Below are 25,597 nucleotides of genomic sequence, written 5' to 3'. Positions count from 1 at the left end.
AACATATAGTATATTAACACTGTTTACTTTTTGCCCATCTGATAATTGTGTAGTAGGATCTCATTTAGTTTTTAATTTACATTTCCCTGGTTACAAAAAGGTTGAACATATTTTCATGGATCCATTGACCATCTGGAATTACTCTCTTGTGAATTACTTGTTCAAACCTCTTTCCATTTTTTCAAAATTGTCTTGTCTTTTTCAAAAATGTTTTCTATGGGTTTTTTATATGACCTAGTTTTTTGCTGGTTATATTCATTACAAATAAATTTCCCACTCTGTGGATTATCTTCTCTTTGGAAATCTTTCGATAAATATAAGTACTTAATTTTTATGCAGACAAAATTAACAACCTTTTTTTTAATAAAAATCAGTGATTTTTGTGTTTTTTTTCATCTTTTTCTGATGCTGAAGATGTGATGATATTTCCTTGTTATATTCTAAAATGTTTACAGTTCTTGATCTATTTATGTTTGTAATATATCTGTGAGTTATTTTTTAGCTGAATCCAATCTTAATTTTTTCTATATTGCTTTATATGCCAGTATTACCTGACAATTTTCATGTATTTCAGACCTATGTTAAGTCTCCACAAATTCAGAAATACTGTATTGTCACCTCTTCTTATTAGACCCATCCTTTCATCACTATGTAAAGCCTCCTTGTGTAACTAATAAGACTTCTTGCCTTAAAGTTTGCTTTGCTGACATCAGCTTTTTTTGTTATTATTTATCTTGGTGCTTGGATATAAAATTAAAATAAGAGTTAACAGTTACATGTCTGAACAGAATAAATTTTTAGAGTCTAAAATATCTTATTAAAAACAACTATATCTCCTAAATAATTCACTTTCACTGTGAAAGTACACTTTATTAATAAAATTATCCAATGCTTAACCTGTAAGCTAATTATTTCTAACTACTGACACAGACATATCATCATGATAATCTTGCTAAAGTTTCCTGGGACTCCCCAAAGCTTTGGATGTGCAACAGAAAACTTTATTTATAAAGAAAGTAACAGAAAACAACAATGCTGCATAAAGTATCAGAAACCTATATATTCACCCATTATAATCAATGAAAACCAGTCTACTGCTTCAACAGGAGGAAAGGCGTCCTATCTAGGTATTGCTTCATTAATACCAATATTCAGTAGGCTCAAACTTTCGTGTACATCAATTCACCTAGGACACTTATAAATGTAGCTGACTGGCTCCTGTACCTTGAATCTATTTTTGAGAAGATCTTCAGGTAACTTTAAGATATTGCCATAGTTTAAAGAAGAAGAAAAAGGAGGAGTGGGATATTATGTCCAAAAATGCTATTTGATGAGGTTAAATAGGAATAAAATAAAGAGGAAAACAAGATATACAGAGTCTTACAGAAATAATAGAAACCACAGAAATTACACAGTAAAACATATTTTAGAATCTGGATTGTAAAAAAATTCTATCAGAAACAGTATAATATTCCAGCTGGACTTTTGTTGTAGTATTTTTATGATATAATTTATGAAATTATGAGATATCTATAATTCACAAATTAGAACTTCTTCATTATTCACATGAAAATGATAGACAAAATGATGCATAGAATAAGCAAGGCTAAATGTGAAGTTTCAGCTTTTTAGTAAAAATCAATTTAAAATGCTAAGTTAACTAGAAATGATAAAATAGTAGAGGTAGAAATGTTAAGTTTCCAGGCTTATAAGCAAACAATCTTTATCTGTGGTCTAGATGTGAAAATTAAATGAGTAAAGTAAGATATCCAAAAAAAGAGAAAACATCTCTGTTTACTTAACCGACTGCTGAGAAAGTAAAGAAACTCACATAATAGATCTGCTTATCTCAATCTGTGCTGAACACAGAGTGTCTTCATTTTGGAAGTAAGTTATTTCACACAGTACCTCATACATTTTATGTGCTTCTATCTAGTATTTTTTTTTTCTATCTAGTATTTCATTTCACACTTGAATGGATTTTAAGTTCATTGAATATGTTAGTTTTGTCTTGTAAGTACTGTATTTTATGTTGTTGTTGTTTAATCATTAAGTTGGGTCTTACTCTTTTGTGACCCCAAGGACGCAGGCTCTTCTGCCCATGGGATTTCCCAGGCAAGAATACTAGAGTGAATTGCCATTTTGTTCTCCAGGGAATCTTCCCAATCCAATGATCAAACCTGCATCTTGTGCATTGCATGTGGATTCTTCACCACTGAGCCACCAGGGAAGTCCATTGCATTTTACAGAGTCTTTTAATTTGCAGAACAAAGTGTGTTTCTGAGTAGCATGTGCTCTTTAAAATTTTTAGAATGATAGCCTCATATGATATAGACAAAAATAACTGTATATGATGAGGACTTGAAGGTAACATTGTACTTAATGAGTTCTGTGCAAAAAAGGGAGCTCAATCTTGCTTAAGTAGTCTAACAGAGATGATAACACAAAAGTAATCTAAATTAAAATATTTATCATTGAATGACACAAATTGAAATATAACAAATCATTAGTTGACAAGTATACTGAGCAATGATAATGATTCCATAAAATTCAAGAAATAAATGCCATTTCTCTCCTCTATTCAGAGATATGGCTCATACTGCCACATTAAATTCGAATTCTCCCACTTTGCTCTCAAAGCCTGCCATGCCCTTCTGATACTAATCCTCTAGCCCCAGTCAAGTGAAATCCCCCCAGAAATCTGAAGCTCAATCTTGCCCTTGCTTGGGTAGTACTTGCTAAGCCTGTATCTTCAGAGTCTTACCTCAAGTGTCAAATCACTCAGAAAGCCTTTTTGCCAATTACATTAATCCTTTAGGATCCATTCTATCTCTAATTTGGCTTGCTTTACATAACCTCCTTTCTGCTCTTTTCCCTGTGGTGTGGTGGTCTCTTGTTCACTAATTGTTTCCTGGCTATATCTCCTGTATTGCTAAGCTCTGTGGGCCCAGACACACATGTGGGAGAGCATCAGAGCCATGAAGTATTTCAGAGCTTACACATATTTTATCTATATTTCGCATGGTGTCTGTCGTCAAGAATAAGAGAGGTGCTTAATGAACCTAATCAAACCTATAACACATAATAACTTGAATGTTATAATTACATGGTAAAATGAGAATACCGAAAATTATGCTATCTGAACTTTTATAAATGCAAAAAAATTGATGAAATTATTATCACAATAATAATTATGATGAAACCTATTATTTCACACGAAAGAGCTACATTTAACTATTTCTTGGAATTCATGATATACAATTATTTAAATGTTTTAGCTTGTCTTAAAAGATTTTATTGATGGATAATGTAAATGCATTTAATAGACAGCTAAACTACCAGGTTTTGTTTTCACTGTTTGGCATTCCTAGGCTTTTCTTCATCATTTTCTGTGCTCTAGTGACGTATGTAAGCACAGATTCATAAAACAATCACTAGGTTGGTACTTGTAAGTGTGTTATTTGTTAAATTTGTATTTCCTAAGACAAATTTTCAGTACATTTTGTCAAAATTCATATCCCTAAACAAAAACAAAATTATGAAAAAATAGAGCAAAATCTAACCACGTTAAGTAAAGCAAAGTAAAAATAATATTTAGAGCTCTATCAAATGAACAGGTTTTTAATCTAACATAAGACAACAGAAGAGAAGGGGAAAAAACAGAGACTTGGAAAATGGTACAAATTTAGTGGTATTTTTATTAGAAAGTCTTTGAGGATTAATTGGCTCAATCAACAACTGAAAATAGAAATTCAAAGACCTTTGCATCCATATCCTCATGCTAACAGCCTCTACAGATGCTTCAATAAGAGAACACAATGGAGGAAAGCCAGACGGCAGCTCAGACCCTTTAGTGGGAGGATCAAAGGCCAGAAGACTGCTAGTAAAGCAACTCATACACTTATTTTTTTAAAGTAAAAAGATACCTAACCTAGGCTATATGACTGTAAACCCCTCAAAAACTGGTTCTAAAATAAATATAGTTTGGCTGCTAAGTAACTAGGTGTCTCATAACCAGCATTTGCTTTTCCTCCCAGACGACTGCCTGATGCCCCAACCCCTCTTTAATATTAAAACAAGGCCAGAATTAAGCCAGGCATTTTCTTTTAAATCTTCAGGCTCAGTCTTTTCAAACACACTACTTCAAACCTAAATGATTGTAAATATAAGTAAGAGACATTCAGTTAGGCATAATGAAGGTAAGAGAATAAATCATAAAATCAGATTTCATTACATACCACAGCACTCAGGACATCGTGGGTGTTTCAGGATATTCATTCCATACCCTGGGAAGCAGCGATTAATCCAAACCATTTGGAGGGTACCTTCAATATAGTATATCTCAGGCAATGGCTCTGCACGTCTGCCCAAAACTTCCACTTGTTGATTAAAAAACCGCTCTATGAGATTTTTAGCCTGAGACAGAAATACAGTATGAAAAATCATTATTGCATAAATGTAAATTTTAGAACAAATAAGGATTCATATGTTTTTAGAAACAGGAAAAATTCTCAAGGTCCTTATTTTTTCTCAACTCAAAGGATATAAATAGCACCTATAAAACTGAAATGATTTCAACTAAAAACCTCAAATATTTCCAAATACAACACAGAGAAAATATTTCAATATATAGCCAAACTTTTTGGTTTCTTTGGTTTTGAATAATATGTGAAAGTGTTACAGTCACTAAGTCATGTCTGACTCTTTGCATTCCCACAGACTGTAGCCTGCAAGGCTCTTCTGTCCAAGGAATTCTCCAGGGAAGAATACTGAAGTGGGTAGAATTCCCTTCTTCAGGAAATCTTCCTGATCCAGGGATTAAACTCAGGTCTCCTGCACTGTAGATTATTTATGGCATAAGAGCAAAAATAAGACAGTTCTTTGAAATGAAATGTGCTTTCAGAAATGTACTCTAACAATTAAATATTCTTAAAAAAATGTACTTTAAGAATCTTTAAGAAGCATATGCTGAGGTATCTCCTCCACTCTTTCGTTAAAGAAAAATTAGGTTTAAAACAAGAGGGAATACAGCCCATGTTAAAACTTCTAGCTCTGTTTCAAAAATCAAATTTACAAAATAATTAAGGCATAATTCTGACCTATAATTACCTTTTTACTTATAATAATTATTCTGTCTTGACTCCTAAAAGTAAGGAGAGGCTTATACTTTTCAGTGACTAGTAAGCTTTACCTGATAAAGCATGAGGTATGGTCATGAGTTAACACCCTCTGTAAGTCAGTTAGTTTGGCTCAGTTCTTCTATGCTAACATGCACCTCTAAGAAGTTCTTCTATGCTAACATGTACAGTAAGAAGCAGGGATGAAGGAACTCATGTTGATCTATAACCACTAATGGTGTATCTCAACCTACTGACTTCCTCAGATATCTTACAAATTATATCCCTGCCATGAAAATTTCTACAAGTGATTGTAAAAATGTTTTTCAGTATACTATATTCAATCAGTCTATTACTGAATTACTACATTTTTACAGTCTACATGGTTTTCTTGTATTTCTAATAAATTCTGTCAAATTTGCTGCTACTTATTTTTAGTTAAGGAAGTGCTTACAAATTAATTAGCTACAAGTCTGGTATGTAACTAACTATATTTAAATAGTGAGTGAAAGTTGCTCAGTCATATCCAACTCTTTGCAACCCCATACTATACAGTCCATGGAATTCTCCAGGCCATAACAGTGGAGGTGGTAGCTGTTCCCCGCTCCAGGGGAAGCCGTTCCCTTCCCAACCCAGGGATCAAACCCGGGTCTCCCTCATTGAAGGCGGATTCATTACCAGCTAAGCCACTAGGGAAGCCCAAGAATACTGGAGTGGGTAGCCTATCCCTTCTCCAGCGGACCTTTCTGACCCAGGAGCAGAACTGGGGTCTCCTGCATTGCAGGTGGATTCTTTACCAGCTGAGCTAACAGGTGAAAGTGAAAGTGTCAGTCGCTCAGTCCCATCCGACTCTTTGCGAGACCATGGACTGTAGCCTGACAGGCTGCTCCATCCAGGGGATTTTCCAGACAAGAATACTGGAGTGGGTTGCCATTTCCTTCTCCAGGGGATCTCCCAGACCCAGGGATCAAACCCAGGTCTCCTGCATTGCAAGCAGACTCTTTACCATCTGAGCTACCAGGGAAGCACAAGACTACAAATAAAATTTTCAGGAGACACACTTATAACCACTTAGCTTCCTAACATTCTATGCAGAAAACAACAACAACAACAACAATGAAACTAGATCTGGAAAACTGGGCTTGATGATCAAAAATAATTATGCAAATCAGATTTCTGTTTCCTGTTTTCCTTCTAAAAAGCAGAATAAGGATAAATATCTGATTTGGTAGAAATGGAAAGAAAGTAAATCACTTGAATCATTGACTCAACTTTTTAAATAATGAGTATGTTGATGGCTGACAAGGGTCAACTGTACCAAATAAAGGGTGAAATTGAGGAATTCCCTGAGTTGGGTAAGAATGAAAGATTTTAAAGCAAAAATTTCTGGACCAATTTGGATGATATAAGAACAAACCATGATTACAGAAATTCTTCATAGTTTAATCACCTAATTTAAGATATGAAGAACTAATACTGTGGAACAACAACAAAAAAAGAATTAATACTACAGAACAAACACCATAATGCCTAGCCTAAGCTACTATTCCCTTCACCCCCTACCTTCAAACTTTACAGAATGATTAAACATATATGGAAGGAATATGTTCTATAGTTATTAGTTATTGATTACAGGACTAGAACAAGAAATCATTAAATACATATGTGTATATATATAGTAAAATATATAAAGTTCTGCATGGGGAAGTTGAACAGCTTCCTTTGAGTACCATATCTGTTCCTATGATCATGCCAAGTTAGGTACTAAATAAGGTGACTGCGAAGGCTTTTAATATTTGCACTACATCAGTCCAGCAAGCCCAGAAAGCAATAACTACTTAAAATTATGGAGCTCCTAGGACAGGCAAAAAATACATTATACAGGATGAGATTTAGACTGGAGCTCCAATAACCATGAGGGGATAATTCATTTTGTTCCAGCTATTACAAACAATACAGTTCTAAGATAGAATCTCTTGGAAAACTTTGGTTAACACCTATATTTGGGAATCTCTTTGGAAAATGACTAGAGGCATCAAATAGGACTGGAATTAAGAAGCAAAACTAAACAAAAAGCAAAAGAAAAGGAGACAGAGGCTTAAGGTATCGTGAATGAAATGGAAGAACTGGGAATTTGCGCAGAAAAAACTGGTGACCCTGGCGCTCAGTGAGCACATGAGAGGCAGGGTATCCAGACCTTACAGGAGGATGTTCCAAAGTCCCTATCTTACAGGAGAATGTCCCTCTTAACTGTTGAAGAAGATTAAATGAAAACACAAAGTCATCCCCCTCATGGTGGGAACACCAACACAAATAATGTATACACACTCAGATCAGGAAGGAAAGTATAAGGTTATAAAACAGTTGGAATTCCTTGGAAGGTGGAATCCACTCCTAAGAAGCATAACCAATCCTAGAACTTTAGAATAAAGAAAAGTTTAACTTTGCAGTGGAGAGTCTACATGAGTCCTGAAGCAACAGGCAAAAGGATCAACTCTTCACTCAGAGTTGGTCACTGAAGCGGTAGTTGTTCCACAGGAAACGAAACCTGCACTGGAACACTAGATTCTTTAGAAGAAAGATTAAAGATAATTTATAATTCAGGTTTTAAACTTATTAGAGATTTAACTGTCATATTAAGGTTTTTATAGTAGTATATTTCTAACTGATAAAAGCACACAAGATGGAAATAGAGGACAGAAATGACACTTAAAAATACAGAAAAAGATTTCCCATTTCCAACCATATGATGCACGAGATATTCTGGAAGATCCTCCTGCTAAAAATCACCTAACTGAATATAACAGAGCAAAGATCTTGTGTAGCTATGTTTCAACAACAAGAGAGAAAGAAAAAGCAAAAGGAAGACAAGGAGAAAAAGATGCCAAAAATGAACATTACAAACCAAATATTAGCTACTATTAATGGTGTGGATCACAATAAACTGTGGAAAATTCTGAAAGAAATGGGAAATCCAGACCACCTGACCTGCCTCTTGAGAAACTTGTATGCAGTCAGGAAGCAACAGTTAGAACTGGACATGGAACAACACACTGGTTCCAAATAGGAAAAGGAGTATGTCAAGGCTATATATTGTCACCCTGCTTATTGAACTTATATGCAGAGTACAGCATGAGAAATACTGGGCTGGATGAAGCACAGCTGGAATCAAGATTGCTGGGAGAAATATCAATAACCTCAGATATGCAGATGATAGAGCCCTTATGGCAGAAAGTGAAGAAGAACTAAAGAGCCTCTTGATGAAAGTGAAAGAGGAGAGTGAAAAAGTTGGCTTAAAGCTCAACATTCAGAAAACTAAGATCATAGCATCCGGTCCCATCACTTCATGGCAAATAGATGGGGAAACAGTGGACACAGTGGCTGACCTTATTTTTCTGGGCTCCAAAATCACTGCAGATGGTGACTGCAGCCATGAAATTAAAAGATGTTTACTCCCTGGAAGGAAAGTTATGAACAACTTAGACAGCATATTAAAAAGCAGAGACATTACTTTGTCAACAAAGGTCTGTCTAGTCAAGGCTATGGTTTTTCCAGTGGTCATGTATGGATATGAGAGTTGGACTATAAAGAAAGCTGAGCGCTGATGCTTTTGAGCTGTGGTGTTGGAGAAGACTCTTGAGAGTCCCTTGGACTGCAAGGAGATCCAACCAGTCCATCCTAAAGGAGATCAGTCCTGGGTGTTCATTGGTAGGACTGATGTTGAAGCTGAAACTCCAATACTTTGGCCACCTGATGTGAAGAGCCAACTCATTAGAAAAGACCCTGATGCTGGAAGGGATTGGGGGCAGGAGGAGCAGGGGACGACAGAGGATGAGATGGTTGGATGCATAACCAACTCAATGGACATGGGTTTGGGTGGACTCCGGGAGTTGGTGATGGACAGGGAGGCCTGGCGTGCTGTGGTTAATGGGGTCGCAAAGAGTCGGACATGACTGAGCAACTGAACTGAACTGAATGGCTTGTAGTAGTAGCTACTACTAACTACTCAATGATTTGCTTTCAAATTCGGTGTGGGATTTTGTTGTATTTTCTATGGGATACAAAATCACTAAGTCAGAAATTAACATAAAAGTTGGCTTTGCCTGAGAACAGTCAAAAGCAAATATACTAACTTTACAGAAAAACACACACAACTTAAGTCAAAGGGGCTATATCTACTGATAAAGGACTGACAAATACTACTTATCAGCCAGAATTATGAAGTAGAGGATGAAATTAGAAACTACAGAAGAGGAAACAAACTGCCACATGAGACCATCAAAAAATTCATACAAGGGAACTTCAGTTACCTAAAATAGCAAAAAATGATACCAAGCATCCTTAAAACACATAAAGATATAGAAGTGGTAATGAAAACTCAGTAAAGGAAATTTATATCATAATAAAAGAGAAAGTATATCTGAAAAACAACCTTACATTACAGTTAATAAAGGGAGAAAAAATAGATTGAAATTAAAAACTGTGGACAGACTGAACATCAGATTAGGTCAAGCTGCAGCAAGAATAATTAAGCACAATAAATACCTGAAGATATTACACAGAATAAGGAACATATAAAACATATAAAAAAGTAAGAGCAATGGAGAAATCAATGAGATAATCTAAAACATACTAAATAGGAGCTGCAGAGAAGCAAATGGGGTAAAAGGTAATCTTCAAAGCTGTTCAGGCAGAAAAATTTTCCAGAATTGAGAAAGCAGTGAGTCTTCAGATATCAGTGGAACAATAAATACAGGAGGAAGCAAAAATGACATGATAAGGAAAGAGAGACACAAGAGTAAATGGTAAGCAAAGAAATGGATAAAACTGTGGGTGAATCTAAACAGACACTGACATTTTGAAATAATAAGAAGTGACAAAAATTTTAAAAAGAACTAAAATATTATGGAACAAAAACTTGAGAGATGAAAGCAGGTCATGCGTTAAAGGTCTTTAAGGTTCTTACACTTTTTTCGAAGGTACTATATACACTAAGTAACTCTTGGTTCTGCTATTAAGAATGTTAAAATTTGAAGCAAATCCACAAAAAAAGAATGAAAAAATATATGTTTAAAAAAAAAAAATAAATAAATGGGAGGAGCAAACCTTGAAGAGTAAAAAACCCGGTTAAATGATATGTAATGGAATAATAAAAACCCATCTACATAAATGAGTACTACGATTTACAAACAATAAAGCAAAAAAGGGCAATGCCAAAGAATGCTCAAACTAGTTAGAACTGCTATATACAACTCATGTCACATGCTAGTAAGGTTATGCTCAAAATCCTACAAGCAAGCCTAGGCAGTACATGAACCGAGAACTTCCAGATGTATAGTAGTAGTAGTGTTAGCCCCTCAGTTGTGACCAAATCTTTGTGACCCCATGGACCACGTGATACCAGGCTCCTCTGTCCATGGGACTCTTAAAGTAAGAATACTGGAGTGAGTTGCCATTCCCTTCTCCAGGGGATATTCCCAACCTAGGGATTGAGCCCAGGTCTCCTGCACTGCAGGCAGATTCTTTACCATATGAGCCATAGGGAAGCCTAGACGTACAAATTGAGCTTAAAAAAGGCAGAGGAACAAGAGATCACATTGTCAAAATCCGCTAGATCATAGAAAAAGCAAGAGAATTCCAGAAAAACATCTACTTCTGCTTCATTAACTACACTAAATCTTTAAACTGTTTAGATCACAAGAAACTGTGGAAAATCTTAAAGAGACAGACATACCAGACCACCTTAACTGTCTCCTGAGAAACCTGAATAAAGGTCAAGAAACAAGTTAGAACTGCACATGGAACAATGGACTGGTTCAAAATTGGGAAAGGAGTAAGACAAAGCTGTCTACTGTCACCCTGCATATTGAATTTTTATGCAGAGTACATCATGTGAAATGCCAGGCTAGATAATCACAAGCTTGAAACAAGACTGCCAGAGAAATATCAAAAACCTCAGATATGCAGATGACACCACCCTAATGGCAGAAAGTGAAGAGGAACTAAAGAGGCTCTTGATGAGGGTGAAAAAAAGAGTGAAAAAGCCAGCTTAAAACTCAACAATCAAAAAACTAAGACCATGGCAACTCATCCCATCACTTCATAGCAAGTAAAAGGGAAAAGAGTGGAAGCAATGACAGATTTGATTTTCTTGGGCTCCAAAATCTCTGTGGACAGTGACTGCAGCCATGAAATTAAAGACCCTTGCTCCTTAGAAGGAAAGCTATGACAAATCTAGGCAGCATATTCAAAAGCAGAGACATCACTTTGAGTGATGTCAAAAGCTATGGTTTGATAGAGTCAAAGCTATGGTTTTTCCAGTAGTCATGTAAGGATGTGAGAGTTGGACCATAAAGAAGACTGGGCACTGAAGAATGACGCTTCTGAACTGTGGTGTTGGAGAAAACTCTTGAGAGTCCCTTGGATGGCAAGGAGATCAAACCAGTCAATCCTTAAGGAAATCAACCCTGAATATTAATTGGAAGGACTGATGCTGAAGCTGAAGCTACAATACTTTGGCCACCTGATACATAGAGTCAACTCATCAGAAAAGATCCTGATGCTAGGAAAGACTGAAGGCAAAAGGAGAAGAGGGAGGCAGAGGATGACATGGTCAGAGAGCATCATGGAGTCAATGGACATGAAGTTGAGCAAACTTTGGGAGAGAGTGAAGGACAGGGAAGCCTGGTGCTGCAGTCCATGGGGTCACAAAGAGTTGGACATGACTTAGCAACTGAACAAAAACAATACAAAGCAATGAACAAGACTATAAAATAGTAGTACTATTTAAAAAAGCAAATCATCAAAAGAAAAAAGAATAAAAAGAAAAGGTTACAACAGATGTGACAAAAAGGAAAAAAATGGGGAAATGGTGGATTTAAATCCAAATGGCTGATAATTTAAATGTAACTGGTCTAAATATTCTAACTGAGAGGCAGGGATTGTTAACAGTTCAGCAGCATAGCAGAACACAAGGCTCATTTCCACTGCACAAAAACTCTGATTTGACAATCATTCAGGGATGAAAATACTTTTCTAAGAAGTAGTGATTACAGCAGAAAGGCTCCAGCATCCCCATGGACAACAAAGCCCAAGATCAGGCCTACTGAAAATTGTAGGAGAAACAGTTTTACTTTGACCACGTTACCACCTCCCCAGGTCACCAAAACTCAGCTCCTGGAGAGATCCTTCTAACTCCTAACTTCTCCCTCAGGGGAAAGAAAATGAAAAGTGAAAGTCTGATGGTCCCAGGCTTTGTGTCATTCCCCACAAGGACTGCTTCTGGATAAGAAAAGGGGTGGAAACCCACGGCACCTGGCCTGTACGCCCCCACAGACAGCACACAGATGTAAGCAGCCAGTACGGAATCCAGCAACTAGTTTAGCACTACAAAATTTGGTAAAGGCACAAAACCCTGAGACTGTCCCTTCAGGAGAGAAGAAGAGAGATGGAGCTTGTACTCCTTGGCTCAGAATCTACATGCCACCCTGGAGAAAAGAAAAAGGTGACTCTCGAGTACTTGGCATGACTCAGCATGCAACAGAGAAGGAGCAAAGTCCAAGACATCCCCTTCAGGAAGGAAGGAGAGAAACAGAAAATTCACAAAAATCTTGACATTTCAGGCACTGCTGTCCAGAAAAGGACTGGTTCGCACTTAGCACCTGATATGACTCTCAGAACCTAACATGACTAAGTGAGATTGAGAGAAGAAACAATTTTAAAACACCCTTCACACCCCCAAGGAAAAAGCAAGAGCTGCGAGGAAAAGGCTTGAGAGATGTCTAGAAGCTCTAGTCTGGTAAAGGCCATTATCCCTGGAAGCCAGGATACAAAGACTGGAAGAGGAAACTTTCCTTTAAATGCCCAGGCACCAATGCAAGGTTAGCAGGATCACAAGAATCAAGAAAACATGACACCATAGAAGAACTAAAAAAAGGTCAAATAACCAGCTACAAAGATATAAAAATCTATGAATTGCCTAAAAAGAATCCAAAATAATCTTAAAGAAACTTAGTAAACTACACTGAGAGACAAACATCAAAAAAACAATGTATACACATACTGATACATATGAAATCCAAGAAGTGGAACAAAGAAACACAAACCATAAAAAAGAAGTAAACAGAAATTCTAGCAAGAAAAATAGTGACAACTTAAAAATTCAACAGAGAGAGTTTCAAAGGCAGACTCAAACAGAAAAAAAGAATCAGTGAATTAAAGGCAGATCATTTGAAATTACCCAGTCACAGAAACAAAAAGAAGAAAAGAGTAAAGAAATCCAATGAAACTTACTTGACATCATCACTAAATCAGTACAAGCACTAGGGAGTTCCCTCAAGAAGAGGAAGTACTAGTAAGCTTATTTCAAAAAATAATGCCAAAGAAATCTGCAGAGGGAATGGACATTCAGATTTATAAACCTCCAATAAAAGCAAATATGTTGTCCTAAAGAAAACTACACCAAGTAACACTGTTATTAACATATTAACATGAAAGAAGCTAGAGAAAAGAAATTCATCAAATAAAGGGGACATCCTCCTCCTCAAATGATACTATCAGAGGATTTCTTGGCACAGACTTTTTAGGCTGGGAGAGTATATGGTGATACATTCAAACTGCAGAAACAAACAAAGCTATGAACCAAAAATATTGACTGTTTTGTTGCTGTTCAGTCGCTAAGTCGTGGCCCTTTCTTCGCAACTCTATGTACTTCACCAACTGCCCAAGTTTGCCCAACATCACGCTCATTGAGTCCATGATGCTATCTACACATCTCATCTGCTGCTGTCCCTTTATCCTTCTGCCCTCTGTCTTTCCCAGCATCAGGGTCTTTTCCAATGAGGCAGCTCTTGTAGCAGGAGGCCAAAGTAATGTAGCTTCAGCATCAGTCTTTTCAACAAATATTCAGGGTTGATTTCCTTTAGGATTGACTAGCTTGACATACTTTCAGTCCAAGGGACTCTCAGGAGTCTTCTCTGGTATCACAATTTGAAAGTACCAATTCTTTGGCCCTCAGCCTTCTTTACGGTCTAACTCTAATGTCCATACATGACTACTGGAAAAAAAAATAGCTTTGACTATATGGAACTTCGTTAGCAAAGTGATGTCTCTGCTTTTTCTTTTCTTTTTTTTTTTTTTTTAGGTGTCTCTGCTTTTTAATATGCTGTCTAGGTTTGTCATAGCTTTTCTTCCAAGGAGCAAGGGTCTTTTAATATCATGGCTGCAGTCACCATCAGCAGTGATTTTGGAGCCCAAGAAAATAAAATCTGTCACCATTTCCATTTTTTCCCCACCTATTTGCCATGAAGTAATGGGACTGGATGCCATGATTTTAGTTTTTTGAATGCTAAGTTTCAAGTCAGCTTTTTCACTCTCCTCTTTCACTTTCATCAAAAGGCTCTTCAGTTCCTCTTTACTTTCTACCATTAGAGTGGTACCATCTGCATATCTGAGGCTGTTGAAATTTCTCCAAGCACTCTTTATTCCAGCTTGTGATTCATTCAGCCCAGCATTTTGCATGATGTACTCTGCATAGAAGTTAAATAAGCAGGGTGACAATATATAGCCTTGACGTACTCCTTCCCTAATTTTGAACCAGTCTGCTGTTCCATGTGCAGTTCTAACTGTTGCTTTTTGACCCTCATATAGGTTTCTCAGGAGACAGGTAAGGTGGTCTTGTATACCCATCTCTTTAAGCATTTTCCACAGTTTGCTGTGATCCACACAAAGGCTTTAATGTAGTCAATGAAGCAGAAGTAGATTCAGGAATTCCCTTGCTTCCTCTATGATCCAACAAATGTTGGCAATTTGATCTCTTATTCCTCTTTCCCAAACCTAGCTTGTACATCTTGAAGTTTCTGTTTCATGTACTGCTGAAGCCTGGCTTGAAGGATTTTGAGCATAACCTTACTAGCATGTGAAATGAGTGCAACTGTTGGTAGTATGAGGATTCTTTGGCATTGTCCTTCTTTGAGATTGGAATGAAAACTGACCTTTTCCAGTCCTGTGGCCTCTGTTGAGTTTTACAAATTTGCTTGTATATTGAGCGCAGCACTTTCACAGCATCCTCTTTTAGGATTTGAAATAGTTCAGCCAGAATTCCATCACCTCCACTAGCTTTGTTGTAGTAATGCTTCCTAAGGCCTATTTGATTTCATACTCCAGGATGCCTGGCTTTTGGTGAGTGACCATATCATCATGGTTATCCAGGTCGTTAAGACCATTTTTGTATAGTTCTATGTATTCTTGCTACCTCTTTTTTTTAAAAACAAGTGAAATTAGTTTATTTTAGGAACACATTTTATTTAATCCAGTATATCAACATACATTATAGCATGAAATCAATGAAAATTATTGATATAATTTGCATCTTTATTTTTACAGCAAATCTCTGAAATTCTATGTATATTTTATACATAAAAACATCTCAATTTCAACTGGATGTTTTTTCCCTTTGTAAAGAATTTATTTTTAACTGGAGGATAATTGCTTTACAATATTGCATTGGTTTCCGCCAGAGATCAATATGAGTCAGTCACAGGCATACGTATGCCCACTCCCTGTTGAACCTGCTTCCTACATCCCACCCCATCCCGCCTCTCTAGGTTGTCACCAAGCCCCAGTGTCAGCTCCCTGAATCATAAGGCAAACTCCCACTGGCTGTCTATTTTACACACGGTGGTGTGCATGTCTCCATGCTGCTCTCTCCATCTGTCCCATTCTCGCCTTCCCTCACCCCGACCCCGTGTCCACAAGTTTGTTCTCTGTATCTGCATCTCCACTGCTGCCCTGAAAGTAGGTTCATCAGTACCATCTTTCTAGATTCCACATATATGCAGTAATACATGATACTTGCTTTTCTTTCTGACTTACTGCACTCTGTATAATAGGCTCTAGGTCCATCCACCTCATCAGCACTGACTCAAATGCATTCCTTTTTAAGACTGAGGAATAGTTGCTTATATATACATACCACAGCTTCTTTATCCACTCACCTGCTGATGGACATTGAGAATGTGTCCATGTTCTAGCTATTGTAAATAGTGCTGCAATGAACACTGGGGTACATGTGTCTTTTTCAATTTTGGTTTTTTCAGGGTATATGCCCAGTACTGGGATTCTTGGGTCATATGGTAGTTTTTATTCCTAGCTTTTTAAGGAATCTCCATGCTGTTTTCCATAGTGGTTGTATCAATTACATTTCCACCAACAACTGCCACCTCTGCTTAATCTCTTCTGCTTCTGTTAGGTACTTACCATTCCTGTCCCTGTCCCTTATTGTGTCCATCCTTGGATTAAATGTTCCCTTGATATCTCCAACTTTCTTGAAGAGATTGTTAAGTCTTTCCCATTCTATTTCTCTGCACTGTTCATGTAAGAAGGTCTTCTTATTTCTCTTTGCTCTTCTCTGGGACTGTGCATTCAGCTGGGTGCATCTTTCCCTTAACCTTGCCTTTCACTTCTCTTCTTTCCTCAGCTATTTGTAATGCCTCCACTTTACCTTCTTGCATTTCATTTTCTTTGGGATGGTTTTGATCATTGCCTCCTGTACGATATTACAAACTTCTGTCCATAGTTCTTCAGGCACTCTGTCTACCAGATCTAATCCCTTGAATCTATTCATCACATCCACTGTATAATCGTTAACGGATATGATTTAGGTCATACCTGAATGGCCTAGTGGGTTTCCCTACTTTCTTTAATTTAAGCCCGAATTTTTCAATAAGGAGCTCATGATCTGTCATGGCGAAGGAGCCTGCATAACTCAATGAAGCCATGAGCCAAACCATGCAGAGCTGCCCAAGAAGCCAGTTCATAGTGAAGAGTTCTGACAAAATGTGTTCCTCTGGAGGAGAAAATGGCAAACCACTCCAGGATTCTTGCTGTGAGAACCCCATGAATAGTATGAAAAGTCAAAAAGATATGACAGGTGAATACCCCAGGTTGGGAGTAGCCCCCTAATGTGCTACCTGAGAAGAGTTGGGGGCAATTACTAATAGCTCCAGAAATAATGAAGTGGCTGGACAAAAGCAGAAATGATGCTCAGTTGTGGATGTGCCTAGTGGTGAACGCAAAGTCCAATGCTGTATAATATTGCACAGGAACCTGAAATGTTAGGTTCATGAATCAAGGTAAATTGGACATGGTCAAACAGGAGATGGCAAAGGTGAACACTGACATCTAAAGGAATCAGTGAACTAAAATGGACAGGAATGGGTGAATTTAATTCAGATTACCATTGTATCTACTTCTACAGGCAAGAATGTTTTAGAAGAAATGGAGTAGCCCTCATTGTCAACGAAAGAATTCAAAATGCAGTAACTTGGGTGCAATCTCAAATATGACAGAATGATCTTCATTCATTTCCAAGGCAAACCATTCAACATAACAGTAATCCAAATCTATGCCCCAACCACCGATGCTGAAGAAGCTGAAGTTGAATAGTTCTATGAAGACCTACAAGACCTTCTAGAACTAACGCCAAAAAAGATGCCCTTTTTCATCATAAGGGATTGGAATGCAAAATAAGAAGTCAAGACATACTTAAAAGTAACAGATAAGTTTGGCCTTAGAATACAAAATGAAGCAGGGCAAGGCTAACAGAGTTTTGTCAAGAGAACACACTGGTCATAGGCAACAACCTTTTCCACCCGCACAAGAGATGACTCTACATGTGGACATCACCAAGTGGTCAGTACCAAAATCAGACTGATTATACTGCAGTCAAAGATGGAGAAGCTGTATATATATGTATCTATCTGTAAAACTGTATATATCTGTAAAACTATCATTTTAAATGAAGGAGACATGAAGAATTTCCTAGACAAACAAAACCTGAAAGCGTTTAACAGGACTAGAAGTCCAAGCTATATATATCAAGTGTATATCTGCAAACTGCATATCTACAAAAGTGTATAATATATATATCTTTAAACTACCTTTTTAAAATGGAGACATGAAGAATGTCCTTGACTAACAAAAAATGAACGAGTTTAATACCACTAGAGGTCTGAGCATCTCAGTGTTCTGCCCTGGTGAGTGCACTGCCTTATAAGAAGTGCTAAATAGAGTCCAACAAGCAAATGGAAAGAGCATTTAAGAGCAACATAAAAAAGTATAAATCTCACAGCAAATACAGAATAATGTAATACTATAAGGATGACACATAAATCACTTTTTAAACCAGTACAAAAGTTAGAGAAAAAAGTATAAAAATAAAGAGAAAAAAGTATAAAAAATGTAAGTATAAAAATCGATAATTATATGCACAATATAAAAGATGCAAATTGTGACATCAATAACATACCAGGTCAGGGATGAGTATAAGTGTAGACTTTTGTATGCAATTGAAGTTATCAGCTTAAAAGAGACTATTATAACTTAAATATTTATATATAAGCTTAACGGTAACCACAAAGAAAATATCTTTTTAAAAAAGAAAGGAATCAAAGTGTATCAATGCAAAAAAAAAAAAAAAGCATCAAATAACAAAGAAAGAGAGCAATACTAAAAGAAAGGAACAAAAGAACTATAAAACATACAGAAAATAATTAACAAAATGACAATAGTAGGCCCTTACCTATCAATAATAACCATAAATGTAAACTGATTAAACTCTCTAGTAAAAAAAAAATACCATAGCTTAATGGATAAAACAAGATGATCCAACTACATGCTGTCTACAAGAGATTAACTTTAGATTTAACTACACTTCACTGAGAGGCTGAAAGTGAAACATGGAAAAAGATATCCTGCTTTAAATGCACTGGGTATTTATACACACCCAATTTGGGTGTATATAAACACCCAATGCATTTAAATAAATGTATAAAGCAATCACTGACAGATCTGAGCAAGAACAGACATCAATACTATAGTAATAGGAGACTTCAATACTCCAATTTGAATAATCAACAGAATATTCAGAGAGCAAATCACTAAGGAACCATCAGGCATGAACAACACACGGATCAAATGAACTTAACAGATACACAGAATGTTCCACAGAATGTTCCAAATGAACTTAAGATACATAGAATGCTCCAGAGAATGTTCCAATGTTAGCAGAAGAATATGTATTCTTCCCAAGTGCATACAGACATTCTACAGGATGGATCACAAAACATGTCATTATGAATATAAAAATACTAAATTCAAACGAAGTATGTCTTCCAACCACAATGAAATGAACCTACAAATCAATAACAGAAGGAAAATGAAACAATTTACAAATATGTAGAATTTAACACATCCTGGAACCACTGGGTCAAAGAAGGCAAATAAAATATTATGAGACAAATGTAAACAAAACACAAAATACTAAAATTTATAAGATGCAGCAAAAGCAATTACAAGGTACATTAACGACAATAAAAGCCTACATTAGAAAAAAACAAAAATATCAAACAAACAACCTAACTTTATATCTGAAGAAACCAGAAAAAGAAAAACAAACGAAACTCAGAAGAAATAAATAAAGAAAAGAAAAAAAATACTAGGGCAGAAAAAAACTAGAAAAGAGAAAAACAATAGAACAATGATGAAACCAAGAGCTGTTTTTTAAAAGATAATCTAAAAAGACAAACTATTATCAAGACTAACAATGAAAAAAAGAGAAAACACTTGAATAAATCAAATCAGAAATGAAAGGGGACACATTACAACTGATGCCACAGAAAGAGAAAAGGTGGTAAAGGACTAATGTGAAAAACTATACACCAATACATTGAGTAAGTTAGAGTATATGGCAAGTTCCTATAAACATACAAAACACAGAGACTGAATTAAAAATTAAAAAACCAAAACAAGATAAACAGATCAATTACAAGAAGACTGAATCAGTTATCAAAAACCTACTAGCTAAAAAACTCCAGGACCAGATGTCTAATACATGAATTCTACCAAATATTTAAAGAATTAATACCAAAACTGCTTAAACTTCATTCAAAAAATGGAAGAGTGAACACTTCCAAAATCATTTTGTGAGACCAGTACCACTCTGACACCAAAAGCAAACAAAGACAACAAAATTAAAAATATATATATAATATTCCTGATTAACACACAGATAAGAATCCTCAACTAAACACTAGAAAATCAAATTCAACAACATATTAAAAGGATCATACACCATGACCAAGTGAGATGCATCGCTCAGATGCAAGGATGTTTCAACATACACAAATCAGTCATTAACAGAATGAAAAACAGAAATCATATATTATCACAATAGATGTAGAAAAGCATGATTTCACATCCATTCATAATGAAATTTCTCAGTAAAGTAGGAATATTAGGAACTAACTCAAACACAACACTGCAATTAAGTTCATATAACAAAAATTCCACAGCTAGCATCATATTCAAAAGTGAAAAACTTAAAGTTTTTTCTCTAAGAGCAAGACAAAGAAAGGATACCCAGTTTGCCACTTTAATTTCAGAGTACTGACATTCCTAAGCAGAACTATTAGAAAAGAAAAACAAATAAGAGGCATCTAAATCTGACAGGAAGAAGTAAAATCATCTCTGTTTGCAGATGACATGTTCATATATGCAAGAAACTCTAAGGACTCCACAAAAAAATCTTAGAATTAGCAAATTCAGTAAAAGCTGCATGATATAAAATCAACAGAAGAAAAGCTGCATTTCTATACAGAAGCAAGAAACTATCTAAAAAGGAAATCAAGAAAATAATAACATTTACATGAATACCAAGAAAAATATTTATAAGCAATATGAAGTACAAAAATGAGAGACTTGTACATCAAAAACTATAAAACACTGTTGAGATAATTTTTTAAATAAATAAATGGAAAGATACCCTACATTCAGATGGAAGAATATTGTTAAAATGTCCAGGATATCTAACGTGATCTAGATGTTCAATGCAAAGTTTCCAAATCCCAATGGCATTTCCCCTCCAAAAGAAAAAACAACAACAAAAAATTCATCTAGAACTACAAAATACACCAAAGAGTCAAAGCAACTTTGAGAAAGATAAATAAAGCTGAAAGCATCACATTTCAAATTACTTTACAAAGCTACACTGACCAAAACAATATGATACTGGCATAAAGATAGACATACTGATCAATGAAACAGAATACAGTATTCAGAAATCAACTGGTCTTACAGAGAGCGTGAGAGTCAAGAATGCACAATGTTGAAAGAATAGTCTCTTCAATAAATGGTGTTGGGCAAATGATTTTCCAGATGAAGAACAAAAGTTGATCTTTATGTTACACCTTTGACAAAAATAAATTCAAAATATATTAAAGATTTAAATGTAAGGCATGAAACTAAAATATCTAAGAAAATATTGAGAAAAAAAGTTTGATATTGGGCTTAGCAATGACAACCTGGATATGATACCAAAACACAGGCGAAAAACAGACAAATGGGATTACATGAAACTAAAAAGGAGCTAAAAAGGAACAAGAAGGCAACCTATGGAATAGGAATGTAGCTGTAAACTTTGCATCAGATAAATGGTTAGTTTCCAAAATATATAAGAAAGACATAAAAGCAGCAAAAAAAATAAATAAATAAAATTATCTGCATTTTAAAATAGGCAAAATAACTGAATAGACATTTCTACAAAAGAAGACTACAAACAGGCAACAGGTATGTGAGAAGATTCTTAACAGAACTAAGTATCAGGGAGGTGGAATCAAAACTATAATGCACTGTTCACCTCACACTTGTCAGGACAATTATCAGAAAAACAAAAGACAAGGTGTAGGTAAGGATGTGTAAAAAAGGGAATCCTTACACTTCATTGGCATAATATAAACTGATGCAGCCACTACAGAAAACAGAACAGAGATTTCCTAAAAAGTTAAAGACAAAATTACCATATGATCTAGCAATTCAATTTCTGGGTATATATCCAAAGAAACTGAAATCAGGAACATTGTCATATTCACTATCCACAGTAGCCAAGACATAGGAGCAAGTTAAAAGTCTATGACTGAACGGATATATAAAATATGTGCCATATACATACAATGGAATCTTGCATAGTCACAGAACACAAGAAATTCTAAGGACATAGCTGAACTCAACAACACCATGAACTCCATTGTTATAAATGACTTCTACAGACTGATTCATACATCAGGAGAATATACATTCGCCTCAAGCTCAAAGCAAACTTTCACCATGACAGATCACATTCTCCATTACAGCACACACCTTGAATTTATAAGAACAGAAATCATACAATGTCTGCTTTCAGACCACAATGGAATTAAACTAGAAGTTAATGAGGAAATTAAACAACATGCCTCTAGCACATGGGTCAAAGAAGTTATCTCAAGGCAAATTTTCAAAAAGTGTTTTGAAAATTGTTAACTTTAACAAAATATTACTAATAACAAAATTTGTGAGATACTAAATAGCATTCACAGATTAAGAAATAGAGAAATAAGATTGCTTTCTGTTCTCAGTGCTGCAAAATTTAACTATTTCAAAGGTAAAGGAAAAAATATATCCCAGGTATAAAAGTAACCTGCAAGGATGTTTTTACAATGGAAATACTAGGTTACATGTAAACAGATGATTTAAACTGTCTTTTAGGAGGCTAAGTTAGTTAGCTACTCAGTGGTGTCTGACTCTTTGAACCCCCTGGACTGTAGCCTGCCAGGCTCCTCTGCCCATGGAATTTTCCAGGCAAGAATACTGGAGTGGGTGGCAACTTCCTTCTCCAGGGGATTTTTCTGACCCAGGGGCTGAACCTAGGTCTCCTGCACTGCAGGTCGACTCTTTACCATCTGAGCCACCAGAAAGCCCTTCAGGAGGCTTAGTGAGTACTAATTTAAGAAATCAATTCTCCTGTCAATTTCACACATAATAAATACTGACCTATGAAGTATGCATTACCTATGATTTTTATAGGGAATTGTCACAACCATCACACTGTAAATTATTTTATATCCTAAATATTTTAAAATATTATTTTAAATAAAGTGTTCAGGGTCATCATGATTCCCAGGTGGCACTAGTGGTAAAGAATCCGCCTGCAATATACTGAGACCTGGGTTCAATCCCGGGCTTGTGAAGATCTCCTAGAGAAGGGAATGGGTACCCACTCCAGTATTCTTGCCTGGAGAATTCCACAGACAGTGGAGCCTGGCAGGCTACAGTCCATGGGGTTGCAAAGAGTCGAACATGACTGAGTGACTAACACTTTCACTTTCAGGATCACTGAAGAGTAATTTGAAGTAGGAAAATCTGCCGTGTATTTACTGAGCATAAATAATGTTTAGTATAATGTAAAAGAGAAACTAAACTAAACTGCTGCTGGGAATTACAGCGTAATTTTCATCCTAAGCATAGATACAAGATGGCTGGGTACAGAGCAATATGAAAACAGTTAATAAACACTATAGATCAAATTTATTATTTAGTATGAATAACAGTAACACGGAGATAATTCTATCTGATTATCAGTTATAAATTAATTTGCAATAGCAAATAAGACCTTATAAATGGGAAAATCCAGTTTCCTAATATAATCAGTTAAAAATGCTAAATTTAAAAGCATTTCATAAAAATATTAATTCTACTAAATTCTTATTTATTATTTGATGTTATTTGATGAAGCACAGCCGAGAGAAGCTACCCCAAGCCCTAGGTCAGGGGCGGCGGCCGGGAGGAGCTCCCCACACCCGAGGTCAGGGGCAGCAGCTGCGCTTTGCTGGAGCAGCCGTGAAGAGATACCCCACATCCAAGATAAAAGAAACCCAAGTAAGATGGTAGGCGCTGAGAGAGGGCATCAGAGGGCAGACACACTAAAACCATGGTCACAGAAAACTAGCCAATCTGATCACAGGACCACAGTCTTGTCTAACTCAATGAAACTAAGCCATGCCGTGTGGGGCCACCCAAGACGACGGGTCATGGTGGAGAGGTCTGACAGAATGTGGTCCACTGGAGAAGGGAATGGCAAACCACTTCAGTATTCTTGCCTTGAGAACCCCATGAACAGTATGAAAAGGCAAAAAGATAGGATACTGAAAGACAAACTCCCCAGGTTGGTAGGTGCCCAATAGGTTACTGAAGATCAGTGGAGAAATAATTCCAGAAAGAATAAATGGATGGAGCCAAAGCAAAAACAACACCAGTTGTGGATGTGACTGGTGATAGAAGCAAGGACCGATGCTGTAAAGAGCTATACTGCATAGGAACCTGGAATGTTAGGTCCATGAATCAAGGCAAACTGGAAGTGGTCAAACAGGAGATGACAACAGTGAACATCGACATTCTAGGAATCAGCGAACTAAGATGGACTGGAATGCATGAATTTAACTCAGATGACCATTATATCTACTAATGTGGATAGGAATCCCTTAGAAGAAATGGAGTAGCCATCATGGTCAACAAAAGAGTTGGAAATGCAGTACTTGGATGCAATCTCAAAAATGAGAGAATGATCTCTCTTCATTTACAAGGCAAACCATTCAATATCACGGTAATCCAAGCCTGTGCCCCGAACAAAATGCTGAAGAAGCTAAGTTGAATGGTTCTATGAAGACCTACAAGACCTTCTAGAACTAACACCCAAAAAAGATGTCCTTTTCATTATAGGAGACTGGAATGCAAAACTAGGAAGTCAAGAAACACCTGTAGTAACAGGTAAATTTGGTCTTGGAGTACAGAATGAAGCAGGGCAAAGGCTAATAGAGTTCTGCCAAGAGAACTCACTGGTCATAGCAAATGCCCTCTTCCAACAACACAAGAGAAAACTCTATACATAGACATCACCAGATGGTTGACACCAAAATCAGACTGATTACATTCTTTGCAGCCAAAGATGGAGAAGCTCTATACAGTCAGCAAAAACAAGACTGGGAGCTGACTGTGGCTCAGATACTGAAATCCTTATTGCCAAATTCAGACTGAAATTGAAGAAAGTGGAGAAAACCACTACACCATTTAGGTATGACCTAAATCAAATCCCTTATGACTATACAGTGGAAGTAAGAAATAGATTTAAGGGACTAGATTTGATAGACAGAGTACCTGATGAACTATGGATGGAGGTTCGTGACACTGTACAGGAGACAGGAATCAAGATCATCCCCCAAGAAAAAGAAATGCAAAAAAGCAAAATGGCTGTCTGAGGAGGCCTTACAAATAGCTGTGAAAAGAGGGGAAGCGAAAAGCAAAGGCGAAAAGGAAAGATATACACATTTGAATGCAGAGTTCCAAAGAATAGCAAGGAGAGCTAAGAAAGCCTTCCTCAGCGATCAATGCAAAGAAATAGAGGAAAACAATAGAATGGTAATGACCAGAGATCTCTTCAAGATAATTAGAGATATCAAGGGAACACTTCAGGCAAAGATGGGGACAATAAAGGACAGAAATGGTAGGGACCTAACAGAAGCAGAATATATTAAGAAAAGGTGGCAAGAATACACAGAAGAACTGTACAAAAAAGATCTTCACAACCCAGATAATCACAATGGTGTAATCACTCA

At 36.4% G+C, this 25,597-nt stretch overlaps 1 protein-coding gene across 5 annotated transcripts in view; it reads right to left on the bottom strand.

Moving 5' to 3' along the window:
- Positions 1–25,597, bottom strand: part of LOC122674603 (zona pellucida binding protein) — a 112,576-nt gene that overhangs the window by 30,396 nt on the left and 56,583 nt on the right. For all 5 annotated transcript variants that reach the window (XR_006335005.1, XM_043873098.1, XM_043873101.1 and 2 more), the window contains one exon: positions 4,239–4,416. Coding sequence is in view for 4 of the 5 variants with exons in the window: in XM_043873098.1 (XP_043729033.1) it covers positions 4,239–4,416 (178 nt within the window). In the remaining variant the exon portion in view is untranslated. The remainder of the gene's footprint in view (positions 1–4,238; positions 4,417–25,597) is intronic.

The sequence above is a fragment of the Cervus elaphus genome, chromosome 18, assembly GCF_910594005.1.
Source record: "Cervus elaphus chromosome 18, mCerEla1.1, whole genome shotgun sequence".
Classification (NCBI taxonomy): Eukaryota; Metazoa; Chordata; class Mammalia; order Artiodactyla; family Cervidae; genus Cervus; species Cervus elaphus.
Note: the sequence above shows the minus strand (reverse complement) of the source record. Positions and strands in the feature narration are given on the sequence as shown.